The sequence below is a fragment of the Triturus cristatus genome, chromosome 3_2, assembly GCF_964204655.1.
Source record: "Triturus cristatus chromosome 3_2, aTriCri1.1, whole genome shotgun sequence".
In the NCBI taxonomy this organism is placed as follows: Eukaryota; Metazoa; Chordata; class Amphibia; order Caudata; family Salamandridae; genus Triturus; species Triturus cristatus.
The window spans coordinates 308,653,030-308,679,968 of NC_140584.1; the positions used below are offsets into that span (position 1 = coordinate 308,653,030).

At 47.9% G+C, this 26,939-nt stretch overlaps 1 protein-coding gene across 7 annotated transcripts in view; it reads right to left on the bottom strand.

Annotated features, from left to right (window-relative positions):
- Positions 1–26,939, bottom strand: part of LIN28A (lin-28 RNA binding posttranscriptional regulator A) — a 127,913-nt gene that overhangs the window by 43,777 nt on the left and 57,197 nt on the right. For all 7 annotated transcript variants that reach the window (XM_085647745.1, XM_085647744.1, XM_085647741.1 and 4 more), the window contains exon 3: positions 4,383–4,567. In XM_085647745.1, the coding sequence (XP_085503871.1) occupies positions 4,383–4,567 (185 nt within the window). The remainder of the gene's footprint in view (positions 1–4,382; positions 4,568–26,939) is intronic.

Sequence of the window (26,939 nt, forward strand, 5' to 3'; positions counted from 1 at the left end):
TGAAGCAACTGGCTACTTGTGCCCTGCTTCAATGGGGCGCACGCCAAAAATGCCCCACAAAGCTTACACGAGGGCGGATACTCCCCCATCAAATCAGGCTCCTAAACTATGGAGGTGGTGATGAAGGCTTGCAGTTTTAGAGCTACGTGCCGATTTACATACACCCCTAACGGTGTTGTGCGAAAGTAATTAAATAACTAAACATGTGCGTTAGAGGCGGACCGCGCAGAAAATGAAAGCACACTTCTATAGTGCTGCGAAACGCTACAATTTGCAGACCGTGGCAAATTAAATAAATAAGTGCATCTGAGGCGGACCGCGCAGTTAACCAGCTGCAGCACATATGGAGAGGAGAGCGGGCAAGGAGAATGAGAAAGAGAAAGGCAGTCTGAGAATGTGAGGAGAGGGCGAAGGGAAGAAAAACCAGTAGCGGTGACGGTGGGCAGCAAATGCTAAATTACAACAAGCGCGGCCGTGAAAATTAAAGCGACGCGCACTCTTGTGGAGGTGGGGTGGAGGGGACGTGAATGGGGCCAGACACAGACAGCGTTTCCCTTGCGGTAGCGAGCAGCAGCACCATCTGTTTTGAAGATAATTACTAACAGATGGCAGTGCTGCTCGCTCCCTCAAGGGAAACATCAAACATGCACACGTTGCAATACAAAGTAAAGCAAAACATGCACGCGTTTAGACAAAAGTGGTGATCGATTGCTAAAGGTGCCCTCCTAAGCAGCACTTGCGCGCTGCGTAAGCGAGACCTAAAAGGGGAGTAAAAAAAGAACTTACCTGCCGCCTGCATCGCTGGTCTTCTGCTGCTTTCGTGGCTCCATTGCAGGCACAGGCACCCAGACTCCCCTGTGGCCAATCCTGAAGTGGCTCTCATGCATGAGAGCAGCTTAAGGATGGACCTGACCGCCCTCGATTTGCGCTCCCAGGGAGACTGGGAGCCTGTGCTTGCTGTCTCCAACTCGGCAACGCAGCTTGGGTTGGAGACAGCTTCAGTGCACATGCCAGTTTGGCCGGTCTAAGACGGCCGGCCAAACCGACACGCGCACTGATAGCAGTGCATACCACTCCCAGTCAGTGCCTGTCACCCCTCTGGCCCCGCCACCAAGACTCGGCCAGGAAACAAAATAAAAAGATAATAAACCTGTGTTTATCTTTTTTTTTCTTTCTACGCTGATGGCAGAGGGAGCTGGGGGTGGAGGGGGCTGGGGTGGTACGCTGCTCTTAGTCACGGGGGCGTTAATTTAATTAAAAGAAAAATAAAGATAATTAAACTTACCGTCCCAGGTCTTCTCTGCTCTCCTCCTCTCCAGGAACAGGAAGTAGAAGCAGGCAGCCAGGCTCCCTCCCTCTCCTAAGCCAATCGCAACTCTGTTCAAGCAGTGTTGTGATTGGTCGGGACACCTATCAGCCAGGGGCTAATGGAGGCCATTTTCTCCATGTAGGCTGCTGCAGCCTACATGGAGAAAAGGCAGAGTGTGCATGACTGGTTTGGGTGGCCCCAGGGGGCCGACCAAACAGTCTTTGCACACTCTTGAGTGGGCAGGCACACCACTCCTCCCCTCCGAGGGGCCCCACTCACCCGCCTGCAACCAAACATAAAATGGTAATAATGGAAAGTTATTAACATTTTATATGTTTCTGCTTCTCGCACTGCAAGAAGCAGTGGGGCGACGCTACTCTGCACTAGTGGAGGAGCTGCCCTTGGCTGCTCTGCCACAGCAGAGGAGCCACCACTGCTTGTTGCCAAAGCAAACAGCAAATACACACAAAAAAACGGAAATATGGAGCCCATGCATCTTGGGCGTATGTCTGACATCATGGGGGTAGGCAGGGATTAGATCCATCGAGTGGTCCAAAACAAAATACAATTCTGAACCCAGCCACTAGATGGCAGAATTATGCACATTTTGCGGATCCAGAAAAAAAATGTAGGTCACAAAGCTAAACCCACTCATAGTGCGCTATTCTCTGGCTTCAGCATTTTTTGGGGATATTTATGTTATTGCAATTTCGAACCACAAACCAAGCAGTTTCTAGCTCAAAAGATTCCAAGAATGCTCATATAGAGTTGGCCCATCTGCGGGGGGGGGGGGGGGGGGGGGGGGTTCGGGGGGGGAGTAATACCAGCCGTAAAAATCAGACGAGTTGCAGTACCTATTTTCACCAAGGGAGCTACATGGAGGGAGAGGACGCTTTGTTTGCTGGCAGCAGCAGAACTGGCATCGCACAGATGAGGTATTCACTTCCCACGCCCCCATCACTCGAGCAGATCCAGTGTTGTCAGAGACCACAACACAGAGATGAGAACCCCAAAATCATGTTTTATGTCAAAACAGATAGGTTCCGATGCAGGCAGAGAGGTCTTCAAACTCTGTAGGAATCTTGTCCTAACATCACCCTTTGCAAGTGTTTGCACCTCTGAGTTCTACTCCCTGCAACCATTTCTACTCTTTATCCTCACCCGTCTCCCTTGGATCTTCTCTTCTGCTGGCTCTTGCCCTCGATGCAGGTAGGGAGCTCCCTAGACTCTACAGGGGTCCCTCACAGTTCTACTCCCTGCAACCCTTCCTTCCTTGTCCTCACATGTCTCCCTTGGATCTTCTCTTCTGCTGGCTCTTGCCCTCGATGCAGGTAGGGAGCTCCCTAGACTCTACAGGGGTCCCTCACAGTTCTACTCCCTGCAACCCTTGCTTCCTTGTCATCACATGTCTCCCTTGGATCTTCTCTTCTGCTGGCTCTTGCCCTCGATGCAGATAGGGAGCTCCCTAGACTCTACAGGGGTCCCTCACAGTTCTACTCCCTGCAACCCTTCCTTCCTTGTCCTCACATGTCTCCCTTGGATCTTCTCTTCTGCTGGCTCTTGCCCTCGATGCAGATAGGGAGCTCCCTAGACTCTACAGGGGTCCCTCACAGTTCTACTCCCTGCAACCCTTGCTTCCTTGTCATCACATGTCTCCCTTGGATCTTCTCTTCTGCTGGCTCTTGCCCTCGATGCAGGTAGGGAGCTCCCTAGACTCTACAGGGGTCCCTCACAGTTCTACTCCCTGCAACCCTTGCTTCCTTGTCCTCACATGTCTCCCTTGGATCTTCTCTTCTGCTGGCTCTTGCCCTCGATGCAGGTAGGGAGCTCCCTAGACTCTACAGGGGTCCCTCACAGTTCTACTCCCTGCAACCCTTGCTTCCTTGTCCTCACATGTCTCCCTTGGATCTTCTCTTCTGCTGGCTCTTGCCCTCGATGCAGATAGGGAGCTCCCTAGACTCTACAGGGGTCCCTCACAGTTCTACTCCCTGCAACCCTTGCTTCCTTGTCCTCACATGTCTCGCTTGGATCTTCTCTTCTGCTGGCTCTTGCCCTTGGGCCTTCTCTCGCTTCCGATGCAAGTCGAGAGCTCCCCAGACTCTGCAGGGGTCTTGTCCTGACAGCACACCTTGCAAGTGTCTGCACCGCAAAGTTCTACTCCCTGCAACCCTTGCTTCCTTGTCCTCACATGTCTCCCTTGGATCTTCTCTTCTGCTGGCTCTTGCCCTCGATGCAGATAGGGAGCTCCCTAGACTCTACAGGGGTCCCTCACAGTTCTACTCCCTGCAACCCTTGCTTCCTTGTCCTCACATGTCTCCCTTGGATCTTCTCTTCTGCTGGCTCTTGCCCTCGATGCAGGTAGGGAGCTCCCTAGACTCTACAGGGGTCCCTCACAGTTCTACTCCCTGCAACCCTTGCTTCCTTGTCCTCACATGTCTCGCTTGGATCTTCTCTTCTGCTGGCTCTTGCCCTTGGGCCTTCTCTCGCTTCCGATGCAAGTCGAGAGCTCCCCAGACTCTGCAGGGGTCTTGTCCTGACAGCACACCTTGCAAGTGTCTGCACCGCACAGTTCTACTCCCTGCAACCCTTGCTTCCTTGTCCTCACATGTCTCGCTTGGATCTTCTCTTCTGCTGGCTCTTGCCCTTGGGCCTTCTCTCGCTTCCGATGCAAGTCGAGAGCTCCCCAGACTCTGCAGGGGTCTTGTCCTGACAGCACACCTTGCAAGTGTCTGCACCGCAAAGTTCTACTCCCTGCAACCCTTGCTTCCTTGTCCTCACATGTCTCCCTTGGATCTTCTCTTCTGCTGGCTCTTGCCCTCGATGCAGATAGGGAGCTCCCTAGACTCTACAGGGGTCCCTCACAGTTCTACTCCCTGCAACCCTTGCTTCCTTGTCCTCACATGTCTCGCTTGGATCTTCTCTTCTGCTGGCTCTAGCCCTTAGGTCTTCTCTCGCTTCCGATGCAAGTAGAGAGCTCCCCAGACTCTGCAGGGGTCTTGTCCTGACAGCACACCTTGCAGGTGTCTGCACCTCAGAGGTTTGCTCCTTGCAACCCCTTCTGTTTTGTCCTCACCTGTCTCCCTTGGATCTTCTCTTCTGCACGCTCTTGCCCTTGGGCCTTCTCTCGCTTCCGATGCAGGTAGATCCCCCTGGTCCCGTCACACGCAGAGACTCCAAACCTTTGGCAGATTTCTTGAAGGTGAACTCCACCTGCTCGCCTTCCTTCAGGCTGCGGAAGCCATCCATGTGCAACTTACTCTGAAAGAGATGGAGTGGACGTCAGCTTTACACCAACAAAAGAGCAGCCTGGCACGAGCAGCAGTAAGCAAGGCATCATTCACACATGCTGAATATGCACAGCAGGGAAAGTAGCCATGCAATCTTTCCTCACAGCACAGATGGGTACAGCACAGACAGCAGTGCAATATGGATGTCAATTCACCAAAATAAAAGCAGTAGACAACCTTTGTCTACCAATCACATCAGACAGCTGGCCTTTTCCCCCATCCACGACCACTTCTCCAGCCTCCTATTTGCTACTGGGCGGTTTACTTTCTGTTCCTGGCACTACTTTCAATTACACCTCCCACAGCTCTGATACCTACGGGTCAAGAATGGGCGTACTAAAACGCTCCATAAAATAAAAATTACCCGGAGACGGAGGTCTGTGCCAGACGAGCCACCAGCCACACACATGAAGGGTAGAACATGGTCCGCAGCAGTGCAAGCTACACACAGCAGAGGCAGACTGTCAAAGTTGGCTTATTTAAACCAAGAACACGTGGCACGCCTTATGCGAGACGAATAAATGAGTATTAGTAAATATTAATATCCAGTAACATATTATAGCCTTATAGCCCGCCGTAGCGGGCTATACCGGCTATTATAGGCCCGAGCCGAAGGCGAGGGACTTTAACAAAGCAGAGGGACTTTAAAAGCCAGTATAGCCCTGCTACGAAGGGCTATAAGGCTATTAGAACATTCTGTCACTAGAGGGCAGAATGTTCTAACAAATAAAACAAAGCCTCAGAAAGGGCGCAAGGGGATTGAAATCCCCTCAGGCTCCCTGAAGCCTTTGTTCACAGCCAGAGCTGTGAACAAAGAAGCATTGGAATGTTGGTGCTCCGGGTTTATACCTGCCATTATAAGCCCAGAGCACTTCATTGTTTTCAATGGAGCTTCCAACATTCCAATGTTCTAATATAGCCTTATAGCCCGCCGTAGCGGGCTATACCGGCTATTAAAGGCCCGCTGCATCGTTAAAGGCCCGAGCCGAAGGCGAGGGACTTTAACAAAGCAGCGGGACTTTAATAGCCGGTATAGCCCTGCTACGAAGGGCTATAAGGCTAATAGAACATTCTGCCACTAGAGGGCAGAATGTTCTAACAAATAAAACATAGCCTTCAGGGAGCGCGAGGGGATTCAAATCCCCTCAGGCTCCCCGAAGCCTTTGTTCACAGCCAGAGCTGTGAACAAAGAAGCATTGGAATGTTGGAGCTCCGGGCTTATACCAGCCATTATCAGCCCGGATCTACTCCATGGTTTTCAATGGAGCATCCAACATTCCAATGTTCTAATATATCTTAAGGCTTTTTGGTTTAAAAAGTGTTTCAAAACAATTGTAATGATTCATATAAAAAATTGCCAAATGCATGTCAGGACTTTTCTTGTCCCTCTATCAGGGTCTAGAGTTATTAATTTGGGAGGGTGTCGCACCTAACATAATATATACACCCCGGCCAGGTCAAAATACAGTTCAGCGAGGATCTTGTCTCAACCCCAAGCAGCTATGGTTCAAGCATCAGGCAATCTCCAGAGAAGTGTGTGCTATGTTCAAGCAGTACCAAGACTTTTTATGTTAAGAACACAACACAACAACACAATAAAATTGCCAAACCAATTTAGAGATTGTCTTACATCTCTTCTATGCCCTGTACGTACAGTGATTAATCCCTCAATAATTTCCTATTATTGCAATGCTTAATACAGTGCTCCATAACTAAATAGGACTATATGTTTGTTATTCAAAGCCTTCTACTGAGCTGTGAAACCTAGAAAGGTTTGAGATTGTGCTACAGAAAAGAAACTGGTTACTTGACAGTAACAGCGGTTTCACAGTGTACATTATTCCGCCATCTAATCGTTGGGTCCAGAAGTACTGACATAGTATCCAGAAGTACTGACATAGTAAATGTTTTCATTTCTGGACATCAACCATAAATGAGGTCTAAGATGTTGAGGTCTAAGATGTTGAGCGTTAGCCCACAATACCTCAGGGCACTACCTTCATGTTCTTTTTTTTAACTCCATTGTGTCCTATGTATATGTTTCCGCTTCCTCTTTGGCGAGGGGCACATGGTTATTCAGATAAATTGGTAAACATTGTGAGAAAACCAGGCAGGAACAATAATAGGGAAGCATTACTAGATGGGTCCCAAAAGGATCAGAACCCAGGATGACCTGTGCCACCAGATTTTCGACACAAATAAGATACAACAATATATTTAAAACATTGGTACATTAAACAAAGGACCCCAGTTTATCCAAACCACTGTTCTATTTCAAAAGAGGGAAAAACAACCATGATGTGGCGCCACTCACCAAAACATGGGTGAGACCAAAAACAGAGATCCAAAAGCAAATGAGTACTATTGTAAAGGACACCTCAGAGCACTCAAACAGTGAAATAAACAGCATTGAGTCTTGCGTCAGTCCTTTCATGGTTTCATTTTCTCCTACAAGTCTTCATGGATCCTGTAGAAAACGTGTTTCGTCCTTGAAAGTATGTGCCATCGGCTTCTTCAGGGCTATATGTTACAATGTTGAATCAGTAGTAAGTTTTCAAAAGTAGATGGATAGTTGACAGTGTGCCCTTTATGCTTACTATATAAACTTCAGATAGTCCATTGCGGAGACATCATGGGATAAGAGGGCCCATTGTTTCCAGAAGAGTACTTAAAACACATTGCTGGCCAGTTCATTGCAGAGGGAAAGCAGACATTCCTCTACCCAATCTGGTGTTGTCCCAGCCAGGGAGGATCGGAGCCAAGTCTTTCCTACTTAAAGCCAGAACTGCTACACCAAGGAGGGTTGCAGGAGGTCTTTGTGACATCAGCCATATAAGACTCCATTTCTCACGACAGGTGAACAGGGTGTGAAGTACGACAGGGCAGATACTGGCACCTAGACTCTCCGAACCACAAGAGTGAGGACTTTCCTTCATGCAAGGAGAAAACCTTGTATACAAAGATAGAGTTACTACTTCACCAAAGGAATAAACCATTTATCTTGCTACCTTGTAAGTCAAAAGGGGTTTCTGGTAATATTTTACACATATACATGGTTGTGAATTTGAATAAATCCTATACACCGTCTCCACAGCCTGCACGATTTTGGACAGACACAAAGATCACTGTCTGGCCTTTTCGTTGCAGGTAAAAACGACTGCCCAGCATGACTAGGCCTGAACTACTTTGGGACGGATTACAAGCCAGGCGGATTTAAATTAACTCATGCTTGCTTCTTATTATCAATGGTTAGAATTTGGAAGAACCCGATCAGATTTTTCCAGCTGAAAAAACAAAAATTGCATGAGGCTCCAGCTGCAAGTCCAATGACGTATTTTTTTTTCTTATCAGGGGAAGCATGAAGTGGCTCCACCCGCTTTAACAATAAATAAATAAATAAACCCCACCTCTTCCACTTCCATTTACCACTTCCTAGAGGAGGTGGTAAATGTATGCAGTAAAGCAAGGTTTTATGGCCAAGAAGAAAAAATAAAATAAATCCACCCGGCGTGGCAGTTCCCCATTCCAGGAATGGCTGTCAACTTGGGGCGCAGCTGAGACCCCTGGCTTGCACTTTGCAACCCCTAGCTCTACTGGATGGCTTCCCCCTTCATTCTGGGATTGATGTCCAGTGCTCTCCCTCCATCCTCATGTAAACTCTTGTATGGCCCCTTTTGGGCCAAACTCAATTCTTGGAGCCATTTAGTCTGGCACTTTGACGGCTAGCCTTCCTAGACACTCAAACACCAACCAAGAGATGAGGAGTAATGGAACAGCTACACCCCCAAAGGGTAGAAGTCAGACACTCCTGCTAGGCAGGTTGGATCTGCATGCTAGTTTCCACAGATTGACCACACCATGGTTGAAGGAAGGGCAAACAATGATGGTAGGTTTGATTATTCACTGTTTATTACTATTATGAGTCTAAGCAGGTGGTTGCTATTGGATTTGTGGATTGCAGACTACACCCGCTCACATTTAAATTCAACACTTAATTTACATTACTCTGGTTTAATCTACTTGTCTTTGATAACAACAGTATTGTTCATTGCAAAGCTACACATCCAAGTCCACCGTATTCTTTGAACAGAACATAGCACATGCACCGGTCACAATACAGGTATGTTTTAAATAAGTGATAGTAAGGGGAATCCATTAGTAGGTGGGGAGAAAGAGGGAAGATATATGGAAAAGGGAGGAAAAAAAGAAAAGAAAAGAAAAAGGAGGAGGCTGGCACTTTATACCTTTAGTCCTCTACAGTGGGTAGAGGGTAAATACACAAATGTGGATTAGTTCAACCCATGAAAGTCACCAACATGTTTCTGCCTAATGTACTCTAGGAAGCACATGTCTAGGAATTCATTGGGACCAAGTTACCTGATCAGCCAATCAACATCAATTGCTGAACTGATTAATAAGTAAAAATAAAAGACAACCTGTCATTTGTTGTTTGAATCACATACTGGCTGTTCTTCATGACTCACTTTGTTGGGTTGAGACGCCTCTACTCAGCGCCCACGGTCAACAAAAACGGGCCCCAGATTGGGACCGGTTTCAAGTATCCTGCCATGCAGAGAAGATGATGTATTTTCTTACACATAGTCAACAGACTGATAGTGTCCTAGATGCACGAGTGGTGAGAACCACTAGACAAGGTAAACTTGTCTTCAAGATAAGCAGCAGCGGTTCCTCTGTGGGAGCAGAGGCGCGTCCCCCCCCCCACCACCACACACTGCTGGGCAGAAAGCGTCAGAAATGAAATGGTAACAAAATGATGTTATTACCATTTTATAATTGACACTATCTACCAGCAAACGGAGTGCGAGGATAGGGCGGGGTCAGTGCATCACTGCTGCCAATGATAGGCAGCAGTGAGGAGTGACCATATAGGTTTGCATTACGCATGTTGGTTTGGCCGGCTACCTTGCCACAGCCAAACTGACATGCGCAATTCAAACCTCTCCAACCTGGCTTTCTTGGACAACTGGTTCGGAGAGCAGGCACAGGCCTACAGTGCCTTTTGGAGCATGGAGCCAGCCAGCTCCAGCCAATCAAGACACTTTACAACAGAGTCTTGAATGGATGAGAGAGTTGGCTGTGGGCTTCGCGCTCGGAGGATGTACTGCAGGATGAGGACATACTGCAGAACATCGAGTGGCAGTGAAAGGTAAGCGATGTTTTATGTGTATGTTAATGTGTATATTATCGTCTATTCGTTTTGTTGTATATTATCGTCTATTCGTTTTGTTGTATGTGTTATGTGCATTTGTGTATTATGTGTACTTGTGTGCATTTTTTTGGCGTCCCCCAAATTGATTTGCCGCCAACCGCCACTGAAGACAAGTGGGCATGTTGGGCGAGATGGCTTTGTAAATGATGACGGTCTATAAGCTGATGTGGGCTGGCAATGGGAGCCAGTTGAGTTCCATGAATATGTCGGAATGTGATCATATTTCTTTAAGCCCAAGACGAGGCATGCTGCAGCATGAAAGATGCCCTTAATGGGTGCCACGGTGGAGTCTGCAAGACCATGGAGGAGGCTGTTCCCAACATCTATCTGCAAGAGAACAAGGGCTTGAACAGCAATTATGAAGTAGCTTTCTGGAAGAAACAGCTTCAGTATCTTTAGAAGCAGGAGCTGGCACCCGGCTGTCTGGTTTTGGCAATCTGTTCCTTGAGGAGGAGGTTGTTCAGGATGAATCCAAGTGACTTGGCATTCAGTGAAAGTTGGGTGTCCATGGTAACTCTGATCACTGATACCAGCTTTCACACTGTCTTGGTTATGTTAATAATCTTCAACCTATTGTTCAATTTTGCAACGTTTATTTCTTCAGTGATCTCACTTCCTATGATGGTATCAAGGGCCAACGGTCATGTGACCTCTTACATCTCTTCCTCCAGGCCCAAGTATGTAATGTCACTTCCTGTGATGTCATTAAGGGTCAAAGTGTGTGTGAGGTTACTTCCGCTCCGCCTAACATTTTTGTGAATCGATGTCCATGATTCCGTGGCTTTATAATCTGAATTGCACGATAGTGGGTTGATTTTACTAGCACTTTATTTCTTAAAGATGACCATCAGGATTAACAGAACAGTAGAGGGAGCTCTGGGACACAAATACTTCATATGAAGAAACTTCCAAAGAAAGTTCATAAATCTGCCTGCAACACTTAATTTTGCCCAATAGAGTAACAATTACATTTGAGGGAACAAAGCAGGGTGTCCATTGCATTCATTTGTTACACAGTGAATGCCTTCTAAACAAGACAGAAGGCTCCAGATCTCTCTTTTCTAGTTGTCCGTGATGTACGCGGCGCCCTATGCTTCACGAGGTTAGTTTCACTGGTTCTGGGTGACTTCCTCATGCCCTGACTAGGCTATACTCCTGCTGAGCTGTAATGAGAGGCAAACCCATGCTTTATTTGACTATAGATGGCCACGAAGTGCAGACCACCGATGCTTAAACTGCAATACGTTGTCTTGCACAGTAAAGTCAATTTCTGGCTAAACATGGAGTGCATTTTGCAAATTCAAAATCTCAAGGCTGAGCCAGTAAACTGGTGGGCAAAACCTTCTACCCTCTACATCTAAACTGGTAGCTTTAGAGTTTGCATGATTTATTCCACATCCCATGCCTCCGATCAGGTTGCTTTAATAAGGAGAAGCAAAGGTGCAGAAGAGTACCCGAATAGGTTTGTTCTATCTGATAATTAAGCATACAAATGGGAGAGAACTCGCAAAATAAGATGTGTTGCCAATGTTGGATCTATGTATGTGAAGGAGCATATTTGGCATTCATTTGTATACACTCAAATTCTGCAGCATATTGGGCATAGGGATAGCTAAATCCGAATTACCCTTCTTCCTTAAACGTTTTTAACATAAGCTGGTAAAACTTGAAATGGAGACCTATTTTTAGGTTTTGCCTCCACAGCGTTTGCGAAATCTCTTGTATGTAAATAAAAAAATCACCACAATCTAAAAGGGGTTTAGAGCCCACGCATTACTCACCCTTGGCTAGTTCCCACGTGGCTCCCACGTCATGCTCGTTTCCTTGCTTCCTATTGGTCAGAGCCTCCTTCATGCCTCAGTCTTCCTCCTGGGCTTCGAGTCTTGGTCCAGAGGTGAAGCCTGGATCAAATACTTCTTCTGGTGACCAGTCTCCTTCCACTGCAAGGTCCTGCAGCTACTCTTTTTAGGTCGAGCCTAGCGTTGCAGCGCATGCGCTGCTTGCTTTGTGAGGCATATTGTAGTAGAGACAGATGTGGAAGTGCCATGGAAACTCCGCCCATATTTTTTCATTGGCTGGCGTCATCGTCCATGGTAAATGCAGGCTTCAGATTGATAAGGAGGCTTCTTAGTCCCTCCTTGTTACCGCCCGGTCTCCTTTTGGAACCTCCCATCAGGACTGGATCTTTTACTTGCGGAGTTATACCTTATTAGCCGGGGTGTGCTTTGAAGTCACTGCCTGTTCTATGGTGCCTTTAATTAGTGTCCCACACTGATCGGGCTGTAATTCAGGTATTATCATTTTCTGTGTTTCTCTACCTTAACCAACCCCACCAATTTAGAGCTTTTCCTATAACTTTTAGCCTTGCTGAATGGCTGAAAGATGAAAGAATAGCGCTGTGCCGCGTTATAATGCTGGGAAAAAAGCGCCATTACAAATACATCTCCCATCAGAGTGCTTGCGACGAATATACCCATCTTCATTTTATACTGCAAGAGTGCTCAGTTACAACCTACATCTTCAACTTCATTTTGCAGTATATTTTCATAAGTAACACATTGATATTAAGCGCACAACAGCGACATGTCCGAAAGATTTATAATTTACTGAAAAATCATCTGTGCTTTAGAATGTTGATTTACAGCAGATAGGCAACTAGGGTACTCGAAGAAAGGCAACATCGCCATCTGCTGGAATGACACTGAAAGCACTCTCAAATAAAATGTCAAGACTGGTGTCCCAAAACTTGGACGGTGCAACAATAAGAGAAGAGTGAGTTTTGGGTGGGGGTTCGCCACATTACAAGGCTAATTATCAGATTGGGCTGCAACAGATAAACGGAACAAAAAGTGTTTTAGTGTTTTCTGCTGCAATGATTAATTTCTGCAGTTAACACAACATAACTGGCATTTGGCAGAGTGCTGATGATGCACGCTACTGTGATCTATAATGGCATGAAGGTCTTTACCCCCGCCTATCCACCTTTTCATGCTGCTTTACTCCCTCCAACCCTGCTGTCATAGCGCTTTTCCCATGACTTTCAGCCCGTTGCATGGCTGAGAGTAGCTGGAGGGACAACAATTTTTTTTTAACCCAATTTCCTGTAATGGCCTGGCACCGCCTCTCCTCCGTTATCTTCCTTCTTTCTGTAGTCCCGGCCGGCAGCAAGAAGCAGCCGGGCTCCCAAGCTCCGCTGAGCCAATGACAATGCTGCAATGCAGCGTTGTGATTGGTCTCGGCTCCGTGGTTTGGTGATCAGACAGGGAATGGCAAGCTTTGCATGTTCCTCACCAGGCTGCGCAGATGCAAAGTGCGCAGGACTGTTTGGCCGGCCCAAAAGGGATGGCCAAGCAGTTGTGGGCACTTAGGAAGTGTAAACCACTTCTCCCCCTGCTCTGGCCAGCCCAGCCCCGAGAACCACCGACTGAAATAGGAAAAATAAAATAATAATAAAAATAGTTATTTTATCTTCCCTGTAGTTCAGTGAGGCGATGCACCTCCCCCTTCGCTGAGGAGCCGCTACTATTTGTGCATATGAAAACACAATGAATGCTACAATCCTGCCTTCACATGTACTGTGCATTTGCTGCCTCTGTTCTCTTCGTGTAAATGGTCGCCATCAAATAATATGCAAGCACAATAGCACATAAACAACTTAAAAAACAGCTTCTCATGTTTGTGCAAAACCAGTAGCCCCTCAGAGCCAATCATTAGGGATTTGTGCCGGAAATCCGGGATGCTTCTTATGTACAATCATTTGTAAACATAGTGACCCTCAGAAAAAGCAGTATGAAATTATATCTTTTCTCAACAAATATGAAAGACCCCTGTTAGCGGGCATATGCCAAGTTTTGAAAAAGATAGATTTTTTATTCATAAAATTTTCACCAATAAAAATTAGAATTGCTATTTAGAATGCATTTTTGCATCATGGTGTGGAAGTGCCACTATCGTCAACGCTTCAAAAATACTCCCCCCCCCCCCCCCCCCTTTTTAGGTTTAGCCTGTGAAGCACTTGCAAATATCTCTTGTAACAAAAACAAGCACTGGCAAAGCCAAAAGGTTTTGCCTCCGCAAAATCTATTGGTTTCATCTAGCCTTTCATTCTAAAAGGTAGTTGGGGTTGGGCAAGGCTAACTTTCTTTTTCACAAAAGGTGATGGAAGGATGCTTGCTACAAGTCTAACCAGGTAGCGATTCAATTTTAAATCCACCGACGTTACATTTACCTTTTTTTATAGAAGACATAGTTCCTACGGCATCAATTTATGTCAAAGATACTACCTGCCTCATCAATATCATTGAGATGGAAACCTTCATTCCTGAAACGGAGTTCTTGGTTACTCTAGACAGAGAGTCATTGTATACCAATATGCCCCAAGACCATCTAAATTCCACAACAGTGCCCACTGCAGTACCCACAGACTTTATATTTATAATCCCTCTACTGGAAATTGCCTTAACCACAAACTACTTTTTGTTTGGAAAAGAACGTTACCGCTAACAAAAAGGGACTGACATGGGAGCGGTTTTTGCTTCCGACTTTGCAATACTGTTTGTTGACAACATTGAAAGCAAATACATTCTTAATATGACAAACCTCTTCATTCACAAGATATGTATTTGGAAAAGATATATTGAGTAGGTCTTTATGATCTGGTCAGGCTCTGAACCAGAATTGATACTTTTCTGTGAAAGGCTTAATCAATGCCATCCAGATTTGACATGTGCACAACACGACTGCAATACAGAAATTGACTACCTTGACGTCACAATGAAAACAAGTGACAGCCAACTGTAAAGTACATTATTCCGAAAACCTACTGAAAGGAACACTCGATTATAGTATTCCATCTGCCACATCCAAGAGCTCGAAGAGATAGCCTTCCCTACGGACAGTTCCTGCGTTTTCGCGGGAGCTGCAAATAGAAGGAAGTCTTCTTTAGAGAAGCAGATATCTTTTCTACCAAACTTATGGAAAGAGGTTACCCTAGGAGGTGTATTAAACACTCTCTGAAACGTGCATGTTACACACACACACACAGATGTACTTCTTGAATCTAAGAACAAAAATCCATTTAACAGAATCATGTGTCACAACCTTCTGCCGAAACACCAACAAAGTAGCCAAAAGTATTAAAAAAACATTGAAATGTTCTATCCACCACTAGTTTGACCACTGATGTACTACTTTTCGCTTTAAGGAGGTGACATAATATCAAAGATCATTTGGTAAGAGCCCATAAGGCCGCACCGAAAGACAATACAATCCATCAACTCATAGGCCTACCCCCTATGCAGAGCTATCATAAATGTGGTACCTGTCTTGTGTGCAATCAGACAGCAAACACCAAAACGTTTGACCATGAGAATGTCCGCCAGACCCTGAATTTTTTCTCCACTTGCAACACTGCCAAAGCTATGCATTGTATTCGGAGTATATGCAATCTATTATACATTGGGCAAACTACCCAAAAGGTTAAGTCATGCATTTTTCAACACAAATGCAGAATTTGCTGCAAAGTCACAACTGTGCCACTAGTCGAACACTTCATGGAAAAAGTGCATAATGAGAACGACTTTTCATGGCATGTGATTTATGCCCTGCTCCCACAAACAAGAGGTGGCTATATCAAACTGCTACTTATATTTGTAAATGGATTTTCAAATTTAACTCGGTCCAGAATGGTAAACAGCCATTTGTACGCGACCTAGTTCGCATACCATTACAACGCAAGCGTAACAATGCATGCGCTGTAACAACGTGCAGCCTTTATTACGCATGTTATTACTTCGCATACGCTGTTACAACACATGCTTGTAATGCGTGTATGGCTTCACCGCTTGCCTCTGAATCTGCTTCATTTTACTTAGTTTATTGCCAGCCGTGTTTTGCAGTTTTCAGTTCATGGTGCTCCACTATATTAACAGTTTTGTTATGCTGATAAGAAATGCTTTTTGTAGTGTACTTTTTACCCACGGCTCTGAGGTGGGATCAAGGGTTCGGGGAGTTTGAGGAATATACTGTTTTAGAAAGACAGCAGCTTTTTTCCATGTTCACTAATATGGAACACTTAAGGAACCCAGCAGGATTTGCAACGCATGACGGCAGTGGGGCGGAGGCCAGTGGAGACTTCACCCGAGGAGGCAGCGATGACGGCAGTGGGGCGGAGGCCAGTGGAGACTTCACCCGAGGAGGCAGCGATGACGGCAGTGGGGCGGGAGGCCAGTGGAGACTTCACCCGAGGAGGCAGCGATGACGGCAGTGGGGCGGAGGCCAGTGGAGACTTCACCCGAGGAGGCAGCGATGACGGCAGTGGGGCGGAGGCCAGTGGAGACTTCACCTGAGGAGGCAGCGATGATGGCAGTGGGGCGGAGGCCAGTGGAGACTTCACCCGAGGAGGCAGCGAAGACGGCAGTGGGGCGGAGGCCAGTGGAGACTTCACCCGAGGAGGCAGCGATGACGGCAGTGGGGCGGAGGCCAGTGGAGACTTCGACCAAGGAGGCAGAGATGGCGGCACGGTATGGATTGGTGAGCTGTGGGGCCTTGAGCAGAGTGTCTGGAGCAAGTAGGGGAGAGGCGCTGGTGCAAGGACAAGGGACATGCACTGAGGAGAGAGAGATAAGAGGGGCTGTGTATTTGTAAAGGGTTTGTGTTTGAGGAGTAGTATTTTTTGTTTTAGGGTAGTGTTGTGCGTGGTGGTTGTGCAGGGTAGTGTTTGTGTGTAGGGACAGGAGTGGGGGAGGGTTGTGGAGGGGTTAATATTTTAGGGATTAGGGTAGTGTTGTGGTGTTTGTGTAGTGTAGGGAAGTGTAGTGTCAGGGGGGGTCGTGCAGGGTAGTGTTTCAGTGTAGGGAGCGGACTGGGGGTAGGGCCGTGCTTGAGATAGTGTTTTAGGGTAGTGTTGTAGTGTTTGTGTAGGGTAGTGTTTTAGGGTATAGGGTAGTGTTGTGGGGTCGTGTAGGGTACTGTTTCAGTGTAGGGGACGGACTGGGGTAGGGTCGTGCTGGGGGTAGTGTTTTAAGGTAGTGCGTGTAGAGTAGGGTAGTGTTTTTGGGTTTAGGGTAGTGTCAGGGGGTCATGTAACGAAAAGTTTCTTACCTGTCGGTGTAGTTTTGCAGCTTGAAGATCTTTCTGGATTCACTATGCTGTGCATTATTCCGCGATCTTGTGGTTGGGTCCGGATTCGTAGTCTTTTCTTTGTTTCTTTTTTTTTTTTTTTTTTTGTAGCCCAGGTGGGCGTCGACGTCCACCATTTGGTGCACCTCCCGTGACGTCGTCGTGCTTCCTGCGGAAGTCCCACCTTTGGGGCGCCATCTTCGGGTTCTTTTTTCCCTGTTTTTTTTTTTTTTTTTTTTTTTTAACCCTAGGCGATTGATTAATCCTTTTGTCCATATTTCTGTACGTTTCCACTTCTTTGATCCTATCCATTTCACCCCCTCTTCCTCCAGCCTCATCTTCCTGGCGGAGGTGGGTGGGTTCGCTAGTGAATCCAGAAAGATCTTCAAGCTGCAAAACTACACCGACAGGTAAGAAACTTTTCGTTTTGCAGCGTGAATCTTTCTGGATTCACTATGCTGTGCATAGACTTTGTAGCGGTTTTCCTATTTTTGTGGTGGCTGGGTGGAAGATGATCGCTGGTCGTTGAAAATGTGTTGTAGCACCTTCTGTCCGACCTGTGCTTCCTTATTCATTTGAATGTCCACGCAGTAGTGCTTTGTGAACGTGTGCACAGATGCCCAAGTTGCTGCGAGACAAATGTCTTGGATGGGCGTGTTTGCCAGGAAGGCAACTGTGGCCCCCTTCTTCCTTGTGGAGTGAGCTTGGGGCCCCTCCGTTAGCTCCTGTCCAGCCTGTTTGTGACAGAATTGAATAGTGAGGGCAATCCACCTAGCGATGGTGCCCTTGGTCACTGGTCTACCCATGAAGCTAGTAGCAAAGGACACAAACAGCTGCTTCGACTTCCTGAGTTCCTTGGTTCTTTCAATGTAGTGCATCACCGCTCTTCTGGCATCGAGGGTGTGCAGGGCCTTTTCTGCGTTTGTAGTCGGGTTTTGGAAGAAACTCGGTATCTGGATACTCTGATTCATGTGGAACGCCGACACTACCTTGGGCATGAAGTGTGGGTCCGTCCTCAGGACTACCCTGTCTTTGTGAATTTGAATGTAGGGCTCCTGTAGCGTTAGTGCTTGAAGCTCGCTCACCCTGCGTAGTGAGGTTATGGCCACTAGAAAGGCAGTTTTCATCGTCAACATTTGTAGAGTGGCCTTGTGAATGGGTTCAAACGGCGCCTTCATGAGCTCCGTCAGAACCACGTTTAAATTCCATGCCGGCGGCGGCAACCTTTTCGGGGGTGCCATTCTTTTGGCTCCCTCCATGAATCTCTTCACCACCTGCGAGGTGAAGAAACTTCCACCCTTCTCACCTCTGGTGTAGGCAACGATCGCTGCTAGGTGTACCCTTAGGGAGCTCGAGCAGAGGTTACTCTTTAGAAGGTGTGTGAGGTACCTCAGCACAGTTGAGTCTCTTGTCATTCTGTTTTGCAGGCCCTTTTTCCAGCACCACACCGTGAATCTCTTCCACTTTGCGCTGTAGCACTTTCTTGTAGTAGGTTTCCTTGCCTCCCGTAGCACTCGCATAGTGCTCTGAGGTAACCTTAGGTGTGCGAACTCTAGGTCTTCAGGAGCCATGCTGCTAGGTTGAGTGTCTCTGGCTCTGGGTGCAGGACCTCCCCGTTTTGCATTGAGAGCAGGTCTTTTCTCCTCTCGAACCTGTACGGATTGCCTTGCGCCATTTCTTGAATCTGTGAGAACCATGTCTGCCTCGCCCACTGTGGAGCCACCAGGATCAGAGTCATGTTGCTGGTTCTGCACTTGTCGAGCACTCTGTGCAACAGGGGTATCGGTGGAAAGGCGTAGGCAAATGTCCTCCACCAGCTTATCCATAGGGCATTTCCCTTGGATTGCTGATCTGGTTGCCTGGACGCGAAGCTTTGGCATTTTGCATTGTGGCGTGTTGCAAATAGGTCTATTGTGGGAGTCCCCCATCTCTGGAAGATTTTCTCCGTTTCCTGGCCATTGAGCTCCCACTCGTGCGATGCTGAGGTCTGTATGCTCAGCCAGTCTGCCTCCACATTGTCCTTCCCTGGTAGGTGAATTGCCAGTAGATCTATCTTGAGAGGTATGGCCCATCTCCAAATCTCCTGAGCTAGGGATGAGAGGGGAAACGACTGTGTCCCCCCTTGTTTGTTGATGTAGAACATCGCCGTGGTGTTGTCTGTCTGTACCAACACCCTCTGGCCGAACAGGTGTCTCTGGAATGCCTTCAGGGCTAACAGTATCGTTTTCAACTCGAGGTAGTTGATGTGGCGGACCGCGTCTGCTGGAGCCCATAGACCCCTCACTCTGAGGTTGTCCATGTGCGCTCCCCATCCCTTCTGCGATGCGTCCGTGGTAATGGTCATTGTTGGGCTTGGTGGTGTCAGGCTTCTCCCCGTTGTTATGTTGTCTCTGTTCCACCAAGTTATCTCCTCCTGCACTGCGTGCGTAACAACCACTAGATCCTCCCAACTTCCGTTTGCTTGTGACCATTGCTGTTGCAGCCATTCCTGGAATGGTCTCATGTGCAGGCGTACATTCGGCACCAGCTGGATACAGGACGCCATCATCCCCATCATCTTGCTCACCGCCCTCACTGTCAGAGCTCGCCCCTTCTGGTAGAGCTGCGTCTCCTTCAGTAGAGCATCTGTCCTCCTGTCGCTGGGCACTACTGTACTGTTGAGGGAGTTGATCTTTGCCCCCAGGAAAATCTTTACCTGTTCCGGTTCCAGCGATGATTTTCCCCAGTGGATGGAAAATCCCAGATTTGTGAGGGTGTCTGTTACGCGTTTTGCGTGCCTCTCGCACTTCTCGCGTGAGTTTGCCTTGACCAGCCAGTCGTCCAAGTAGGGGTATACGTGTATTCCCTGCTTTCGTAGGTGTGCCGCTACCGCCGACAGGCATTTTGTAAAGACCCTTGGCGCTGATTTTAATCCGAAGGCCAGGGTTGTGAACTGGTAGTGTTCCTGTTCGATGTTGAATCTTAGAAGGCCCTTGTGCCTTCTGTTTATTGGGATGTGAAGGTAGGCATCCTTGAGGTCCACGGTGACCATGAAGTCCCCTTCTCTTATCTGTGGCAGTACCTCCTGCAGTGAAGTCATTTTGAACCTTTGCGTTCTGATGAACTTGTTTAGGTAACGGAGGTCCAGTATGGGTCTGAGGTCTCCGTCTACCTTCGGAACCACGAAGTAGTTTGAGTAGACCCCTTTGTTGCGTTCCCTGAACGGCACTGTCTCTATGGCTCCCTTTTGTAGGAGTTTCCGCGTTTCTTCTCTGAGTATTGCCAGTTCTTGGGCCGATCTCTGTCTTCCCTTCGGCTTCCTGTTTGGAGGTCTTTTCTCCAAGTCTACGCAGTATCCGTACTGCACGATGTTCCGTATCCACTTGTCTGTGGTTATACGCCGCCACTCCTGAAGGTAGAACCTCAGCCTTCCGCCTACTGGTGACGTATGCTCGTAGGCTCTTGAATCTTCTCTTCCCCCTGATGACACTTTTTTGCGCCTCACCCTTGGGGACCTTACGAGGGTAGGCGTCTTCTTGCGTGCTGAGTCACTTCGAGGAGGGCTGATCGCCCCCTCTCCTCCTTTGGCCACGTCCGTTCCCTCTCCCGCGAAAGGACTGGCCCCGAGGTTGATATTGCCAGCTTTGCTTCTGCTGACTTTGTCCGTGACCTTCGCCCTGCTGACCTTGTTGGAACGCCTGGTGCGACGTCCCCTGTTGGCTTCCACCCCTACCGTAGGGTCTCCTCGAGGGATTTCCTCGTCTCATTCCCCTCAGCTGTAGGGCCCCCATGGACCTCGCTGTCTCGTTTTCCTTCTTGAGCTGGGTGAGCTTTTCGTCCACCGTTGCTCCGAACAGTGTCTCTCCGTTGAAGGGGGTGCCAAGGATGTTGTTCTGCACTTCCGGTTTGAATCCCGAGATTCTTAGCCATGCATGCCTCCTCTCTGTGACCCCTATGGCCATGAGTCTTGCTGAAGTCTCTGCCCCATCCAACGCCGTCTTTATACAGGAGTTGGCGATGTTCTTGCCTTCATCCACCAGGTGAGAGGCTCTCTGGCGGTATTCTTCGGGGAGGTGCTTTACTAGCTCCCCCATCTCATCCCAGTGTTGGTATTGGTGTCTATTGAGGAGTGCATTCGAATTCGCCATGCGCCAGTGCATTGCGGCGTTCCTCTCGACCTTTCTGCCTGTGAGGTCGATCCTCCTGCTCTCTTTATCCGGAGGTGGGCCCGAAGTTGCTGGAACGTTGGCCCTTCTCCTGGCCGTGGAGGCTATGATGGAGTCTGCGGTGACGCTACCCTTGATGTAAGGTGGGTCCAGGGAGGAGTGCTTATATTTCTTCTCTGTCCTGGGCGTGATCGACCGGCAGGTGGCAGGCTCCTTGAAGGCTTCTCTCCCCTGGTTCATCACGCTTTGTAGCATGGGGAGGAACTGACTCCTAGTCTGGATGGGGAGCAGTGTTTCGACGAGAAAATCGGCTTTCGGCCTCTCCTCGTCGAGTTTGACGCCGAAGGCCATTGCTGCGCTCTTCACCACCATATTGTACACCCCGATGTCGTCGGGTGGCGAAGGCCTCGAGGGGTACGTGTCCACGGCCTCCTCCGGGTTTTCGGTGTCGAGATCGTGCCATTCGACGTCGTTGCTGGTAGATGCCGCCGATTCGTAGAACGACTGTTGGTCTTCTTCCTCGGCTTCTTCCTCATAATAGGGCTCCTCTTCTTCCTCGAGATCCCTTGTCAGCCCTTCGGCGTCGAACTCGTCTTCGACCTCGACGACGTCCGCCGATGAAACCGTTGGAATCTTGAATTCCTTCATCCTGGCGTCGAACTCCTTCTTCCTTTGAAGGATGTTCTCCGTTTCGGCCTCGAGCCGCCTCTTCTTTTTCTCCATTTCGGAGATGCTTTTGGCGTCGACCGCGGGTCTTTTCGATGAAACTTGCGTCGACGTCGAACGTTCTTTCTGCGTCGATCGGCCAGTTTCATGGGATGATTTCGACGACCCTTGCCTTTCGGCGTCTTTCTGCACCAGGGAGTCCTTTTGTAAGGATCCGCTGGGCCTTTTGTCCTAAGTTCCCCCTTTGGACGTCGAAGTTTTCGGCGCCGGGGCTCCCTTCGTGGACCTTGACTCAGTTTTTCTCGAGTCACCCTCGTGTTTGAGGTGTTTTTTGATTTGCGCTCGACTATTCTCTTACCTCGTCTTCTTTTTTCTTGTCGGTCTCTACGACCGTGAAGTTTTCGGCTGTCTCGGCGACGTTGTCCTCGTCGTCCGTGTCGAGGCCCAGCTCGTAGAGTGTCGGGGGTTTCCCTTTGCCATCCATGTTGGCGTTGGCTCTTCTCTGCCTCTCTCTCACCCTGAGTGTCTTCGGCGCGAAGGCTGAGCAGGCGTTGCAGTCGATACTCTGGTGATCCACCGGTAGGCAGAGGTTGCAGACCGGATGCTGGTCTTTCTGCGCGAACTTGTGGTGGCAGTTTGGGCAGAACTTGAATGGCGTCTTGTCCATTTCGCTCAGGGTCTCTGAGCGTGCATTCTCCAAGGCTGTCGAAGAAAAAAGGTTCGCTGGTCCTCTTTCTTCGCGCTCCTGATGAAATCTGTTCTATTCCTGATGTCTTCTCTTGATTCTATCGATGAAACTCGCTTTTCTTCCTTCTTCCTCCGAGTGAATTTCTGGAGCTTCCCGATGACGATCCAGACCCAACGGCGGAAAAAAAGAATCTGAAGATGGCGCCCCAAAGGTGGGACTTCCGCAGGAAGCACGACGACGTCACGGGAGGTGCACCAAATGGTGGACGTCGACGCCCACCTGGGCTACAAAAAAAAACAAAAAAAAAAACAAAGAAACAAAGAAAAGACTACGAATCCGGACCCAACCACAAGATCGCGGAATAATGCACAGCATAGTGAATCCAGAAAGATTCACGCTGCAAAAGGTAGAGTTTCAGTGTAGGGGACCGACTGGGGGTAGGGTCATGCTGGGGGTAGTGTTTTAGGGTTTAGGGTAGTGTAGGGTAGTATTTTAGGGTAGTGTCGGGGGGTCGTGCAGGGTAGTGTTTCAGTGTAGGGGACGGACTGGGGTAGGGTCGTGCTTGGGGTAGGGTCGTGCTTGGGGTAGTGTTGTGATGGGGTAGTGTTTTAGGATTTAGGGTAGTGTCAGGGGGTCGTGTAGGGTAAAGTTTCAGTGTAGGGGACAGACTGGGGGTAGGGTCGTGCTAGCGGTAGTGTTTTATGGCTTAGGGTAGTGTTGTGGTGTTAGTGTAGGGTAGTGTTTTAGGGTAGTGTCGGGGGGGTCGTGCAGGGTAGTGTTTCAGTGTAGGGGACGGACTGGGGTAGGGTCGTGCTTGGGGTAGTGTTGTGCTTGGGGTAGTGTTTTAGGATTTAGTGTAGTGTCAGGGGGTCGTGTAGGGTAAAGTTTCAGTGTAGGGGACAGACTGGGGGTAGGGTCGTGCTAGGGGTAGTGTTTTATGGCTTAGGGTAGTGTTGTGGCGTTAGTGTAGGGTAGTGTTTTAGGGTAGTGTCGGGGGGGTCGTGCAGGGTACTGTTTCAGTGTAGGGGACGGACTGGGGTAGGGTCGTGCTTGGGGTAGTGTTGTGCTTGGGCTAGTGTTTTAGAGTTTAGGGTAGTGTTGTAGTGTAGGGTAGTGGTTTAGGGTAGTGTCGGGGGTCGTGCAGAATAGTGTTCGAGTGTAGGGACTGGAATGGGGAGGGTCGTGTAGGGGTAGCGTTTCAGGGTTTAGTGTAGGGTAGTGTTGTGGAGTGTGTGTTATGTAGGGTAGTATATATGGATGTAGAAATTAGCGTAGTGTTGGGGGGGTTCTTTTTTTTTTAAAAAATGCGTTGTAAATCTATGCGGGAATTGGGATCCGTTGTAAAGACATTTCTTATGCATTTTAAAGCAAATGCGAAGGATTGGTATTCGTTATAGAATGCGTTGTAACAGTACTTGTGAACTAAAAACAACGTTGTAAAAGTATGCGTTGTTTTAGTTTGCGAAGTATCGTCCTATATTCGTCCAGAATGGCTTAAACTCACATGATGAATGGAACAGTATCTTACACTCACAAATGCCTTGTTCTGCGATAGAAGACAGTCTGTAGGATTACATACAAGCTGTGGGCAATCACTTCTCTTTTTAAGTACTTGAATTTGTTAGATAATACCGAACTGTAAATAGATGAAGACAGTCTGTCTACACGGTTATTGTGCTCCTGAGACAATGAATGTAAACATGTTCCATGTTTGCATAGTCTGTTTTACTCGTTTTGTGTTTAGTTCTTACGTTGTCCCTCTTTTCTATGATCCTTATTCATTAGGATTTACTATGTTCTAGTTCCTGTTCTTTAGCCAATATTGGCACTGGTTCTTTACTAACTGTACTACACTCTGGTGGTTACTCTCTTTATGCACGTTTGAAGTAGGTGAATCCCATTCAATTGTTTTAGCGCATCCGCTATCTCACTACTACGCAAACCTTATAGCTATGCCAAAACCTCTGGATTGAGTCTTTAGTGAGGGTTTTTAATTTATTTCTGCAGGGTACCGGACATAGTGGAAGCACCTCATGGGATCCTGCATACTGCTTAAATAAGTTCGCGTATTGGTGACATTTCTGCGATACTCTATCGCGTCAGTAAATTTACATGGTCTTCACTTTTTACTTTTATACCGGACATTCACTGCCTATACCCCCCCCCCCCAGACCCGCTTTTGTTATGGGGTTGTAAGGAGGAACAACTTGGCCACTCAAAATACTTTAAAACCACTGTTACCCACAGTCACAGCGGCATCCAGTAACACTGATGCTCCGTCCTCAGGACGGCTGGCCAGCCGGCCTTGAGGTTTCAAGCCCCCTGTCCATGTCCAAAACCAGTGACTGTCCAGATTCCCCCCTGATGGGCTCCATTGGCATGCCCGGCTCACGTATCGATGTCCTTTTGATTCTAGCTATCAGGCAAGTGACCCAATTGGTGCATACTTGATGTAACCCCCACACAAACTCTGCTGTATTTTCCTATATCGTTTTTTTTTATTATTGTTTTTAGATTCATAGCGCTTTTGTTTAGTCCTGATGATAACCTCAGAATAACGGAGGTCGAAAAGCCGTGGACAACCAGACTCAAATGGACTCCTTTTATGTTTAAAATGTATTATCATCACAGGAGTCGTAGGTCTTTCTTTTAAGTGAGGCAAGGTTTGTTATTTCTTCTATCACACTCCACTGCGCCTTCAATTCACTGAAATGCATGAGCACTAGTTTGTGTTGATTATGGTATATAACTTTTAAAAAAATTGCAATAAAAGTGTTTGGTATGAAAATATTTCTCTTTGACTGTATGTACATTTATTGCTTATACAAAGTTTTGTGCGTGCATTTTTGTGTTCCTAGCTGGATAAAACTCTCAAAAGAGATGGATTTCCCTGTTAACTATTGTTTATATAAACATATTCAATTTCCCCGGGTTCTCTAAATTTATGGGGGTACCCTTGTTTTCTTATACGCAAGCCTAACCATTGCCAATTTCTCGGCATAGCTGTCCAACCCATCATTCTTTTGGCCCCCATGCCACCTCAGATTATACTCAGCCATGTGCAAATAAGTCTTGGCCCTGCTCCAATAGGAACAATCTAGGCTGAACTGCCATGTCAGTTCCTCTCTGAACCGGAAGACAAGCCACCCCAGATCCTAAATGGCCCAGATGTGGGTTCCTTTGCTTATTGTGCCGCTGGAACCAAGCTGTACCTGACTAATGACCCCTAATCAGGGCAAAACAGGTCCTAGGTTGCTTGTGGTCTAGTTTAGGGAGGACCTGGCCTGGCAGTGCGCGCCAAACTGTTCCTATTGGTGCAGGGTCAAAACAAATTTGCATATGGCTGGGTCCAAAACGAAGTGGAGCGATGGGCAAAAAAACATGGACTGGGATGCGGCCCGTGTGATTGCCAGTGGCTGAGATTAATTTATGCAGTCCATCCATCACCTTGTTGTTTTTGCACTTTGTTTTTTGTTTTTTAAGCACAGAGACAATCCGGTCAGTGGTGCGAGTAGTATAACCAGTGTCTATAATATGTAAATTAAGTTCAACACACTTAAAGCACGGAGGACCATGCATAGCACATCTGCTAACATACACTATATGCAGGTCCAGTGGAATCATGCAGTTCACTTTATTTTCTGCATCGGAATGGATTTGCCGCACTTGCCACATAATCCAATATAATCTGCATAATTTACAGACGTTAACCAAAAAATGTTGTTTCTAACTCAAACAGATCAAAAGTGACTAAAATTGCTACTGCGCGTGATGCCGCCCAGTGGCAGGCCGCCTTCAGTTTCTGATGGCTGCACTTAGGTGTTAAACTAATTGGAGGCGTAACCTTTGCTCATACAGTGGTCACGTGTAAAAAAAGAAACTACAAAAGAGAAGTAATACGGCTTCGAAAGGTGCCACGTTATTCGTCTGTTCCTGCGGCATACATTGGAACCCCCGCTGCATTATTTGGCCCGCCCTTGCCGCATACTTCCGAGGCCCTGGCTGTATACACGGTGCGCGCAGGGCTGTGCCGTGCACGGCTTCTGGGACAGAAAAGGTATGGCAGGGCTTCCCGGGTGGAATTACGGATGGGACGGCCCCCTCCACCAGCCCTAAAATAACAGTCAGTCTTTACACTCCCAGGATGCTGCGACATTCCTGCAATTCCAGGGCGAAGGTGGGGGAGGGCGGCACAGACGTGCAACTGGAAATCCGAGGAGGTCGGACATTTTCAACCCCATAATTGAAACACTTCCTCCTCTACTTGCCACCCAAGACAATCCCAGCGCCCCCACTGACATTCTGTGTGGCCGTGGACGTCCTGCTCCCCTCGCCCACTCTCAGATCGGGGTAAAGTCATATACCCAGGCCAGGGGTACATTTATCGGTGTTGTAGCGTGGGCAGGCCGACGCAGCGCTAGAGTTAGATTTATCGTGCCACTCAGGGCAGTGGCTAGCAAGGGGGGGGGGGGGGCATTGCCGCCCGAGATGGCAG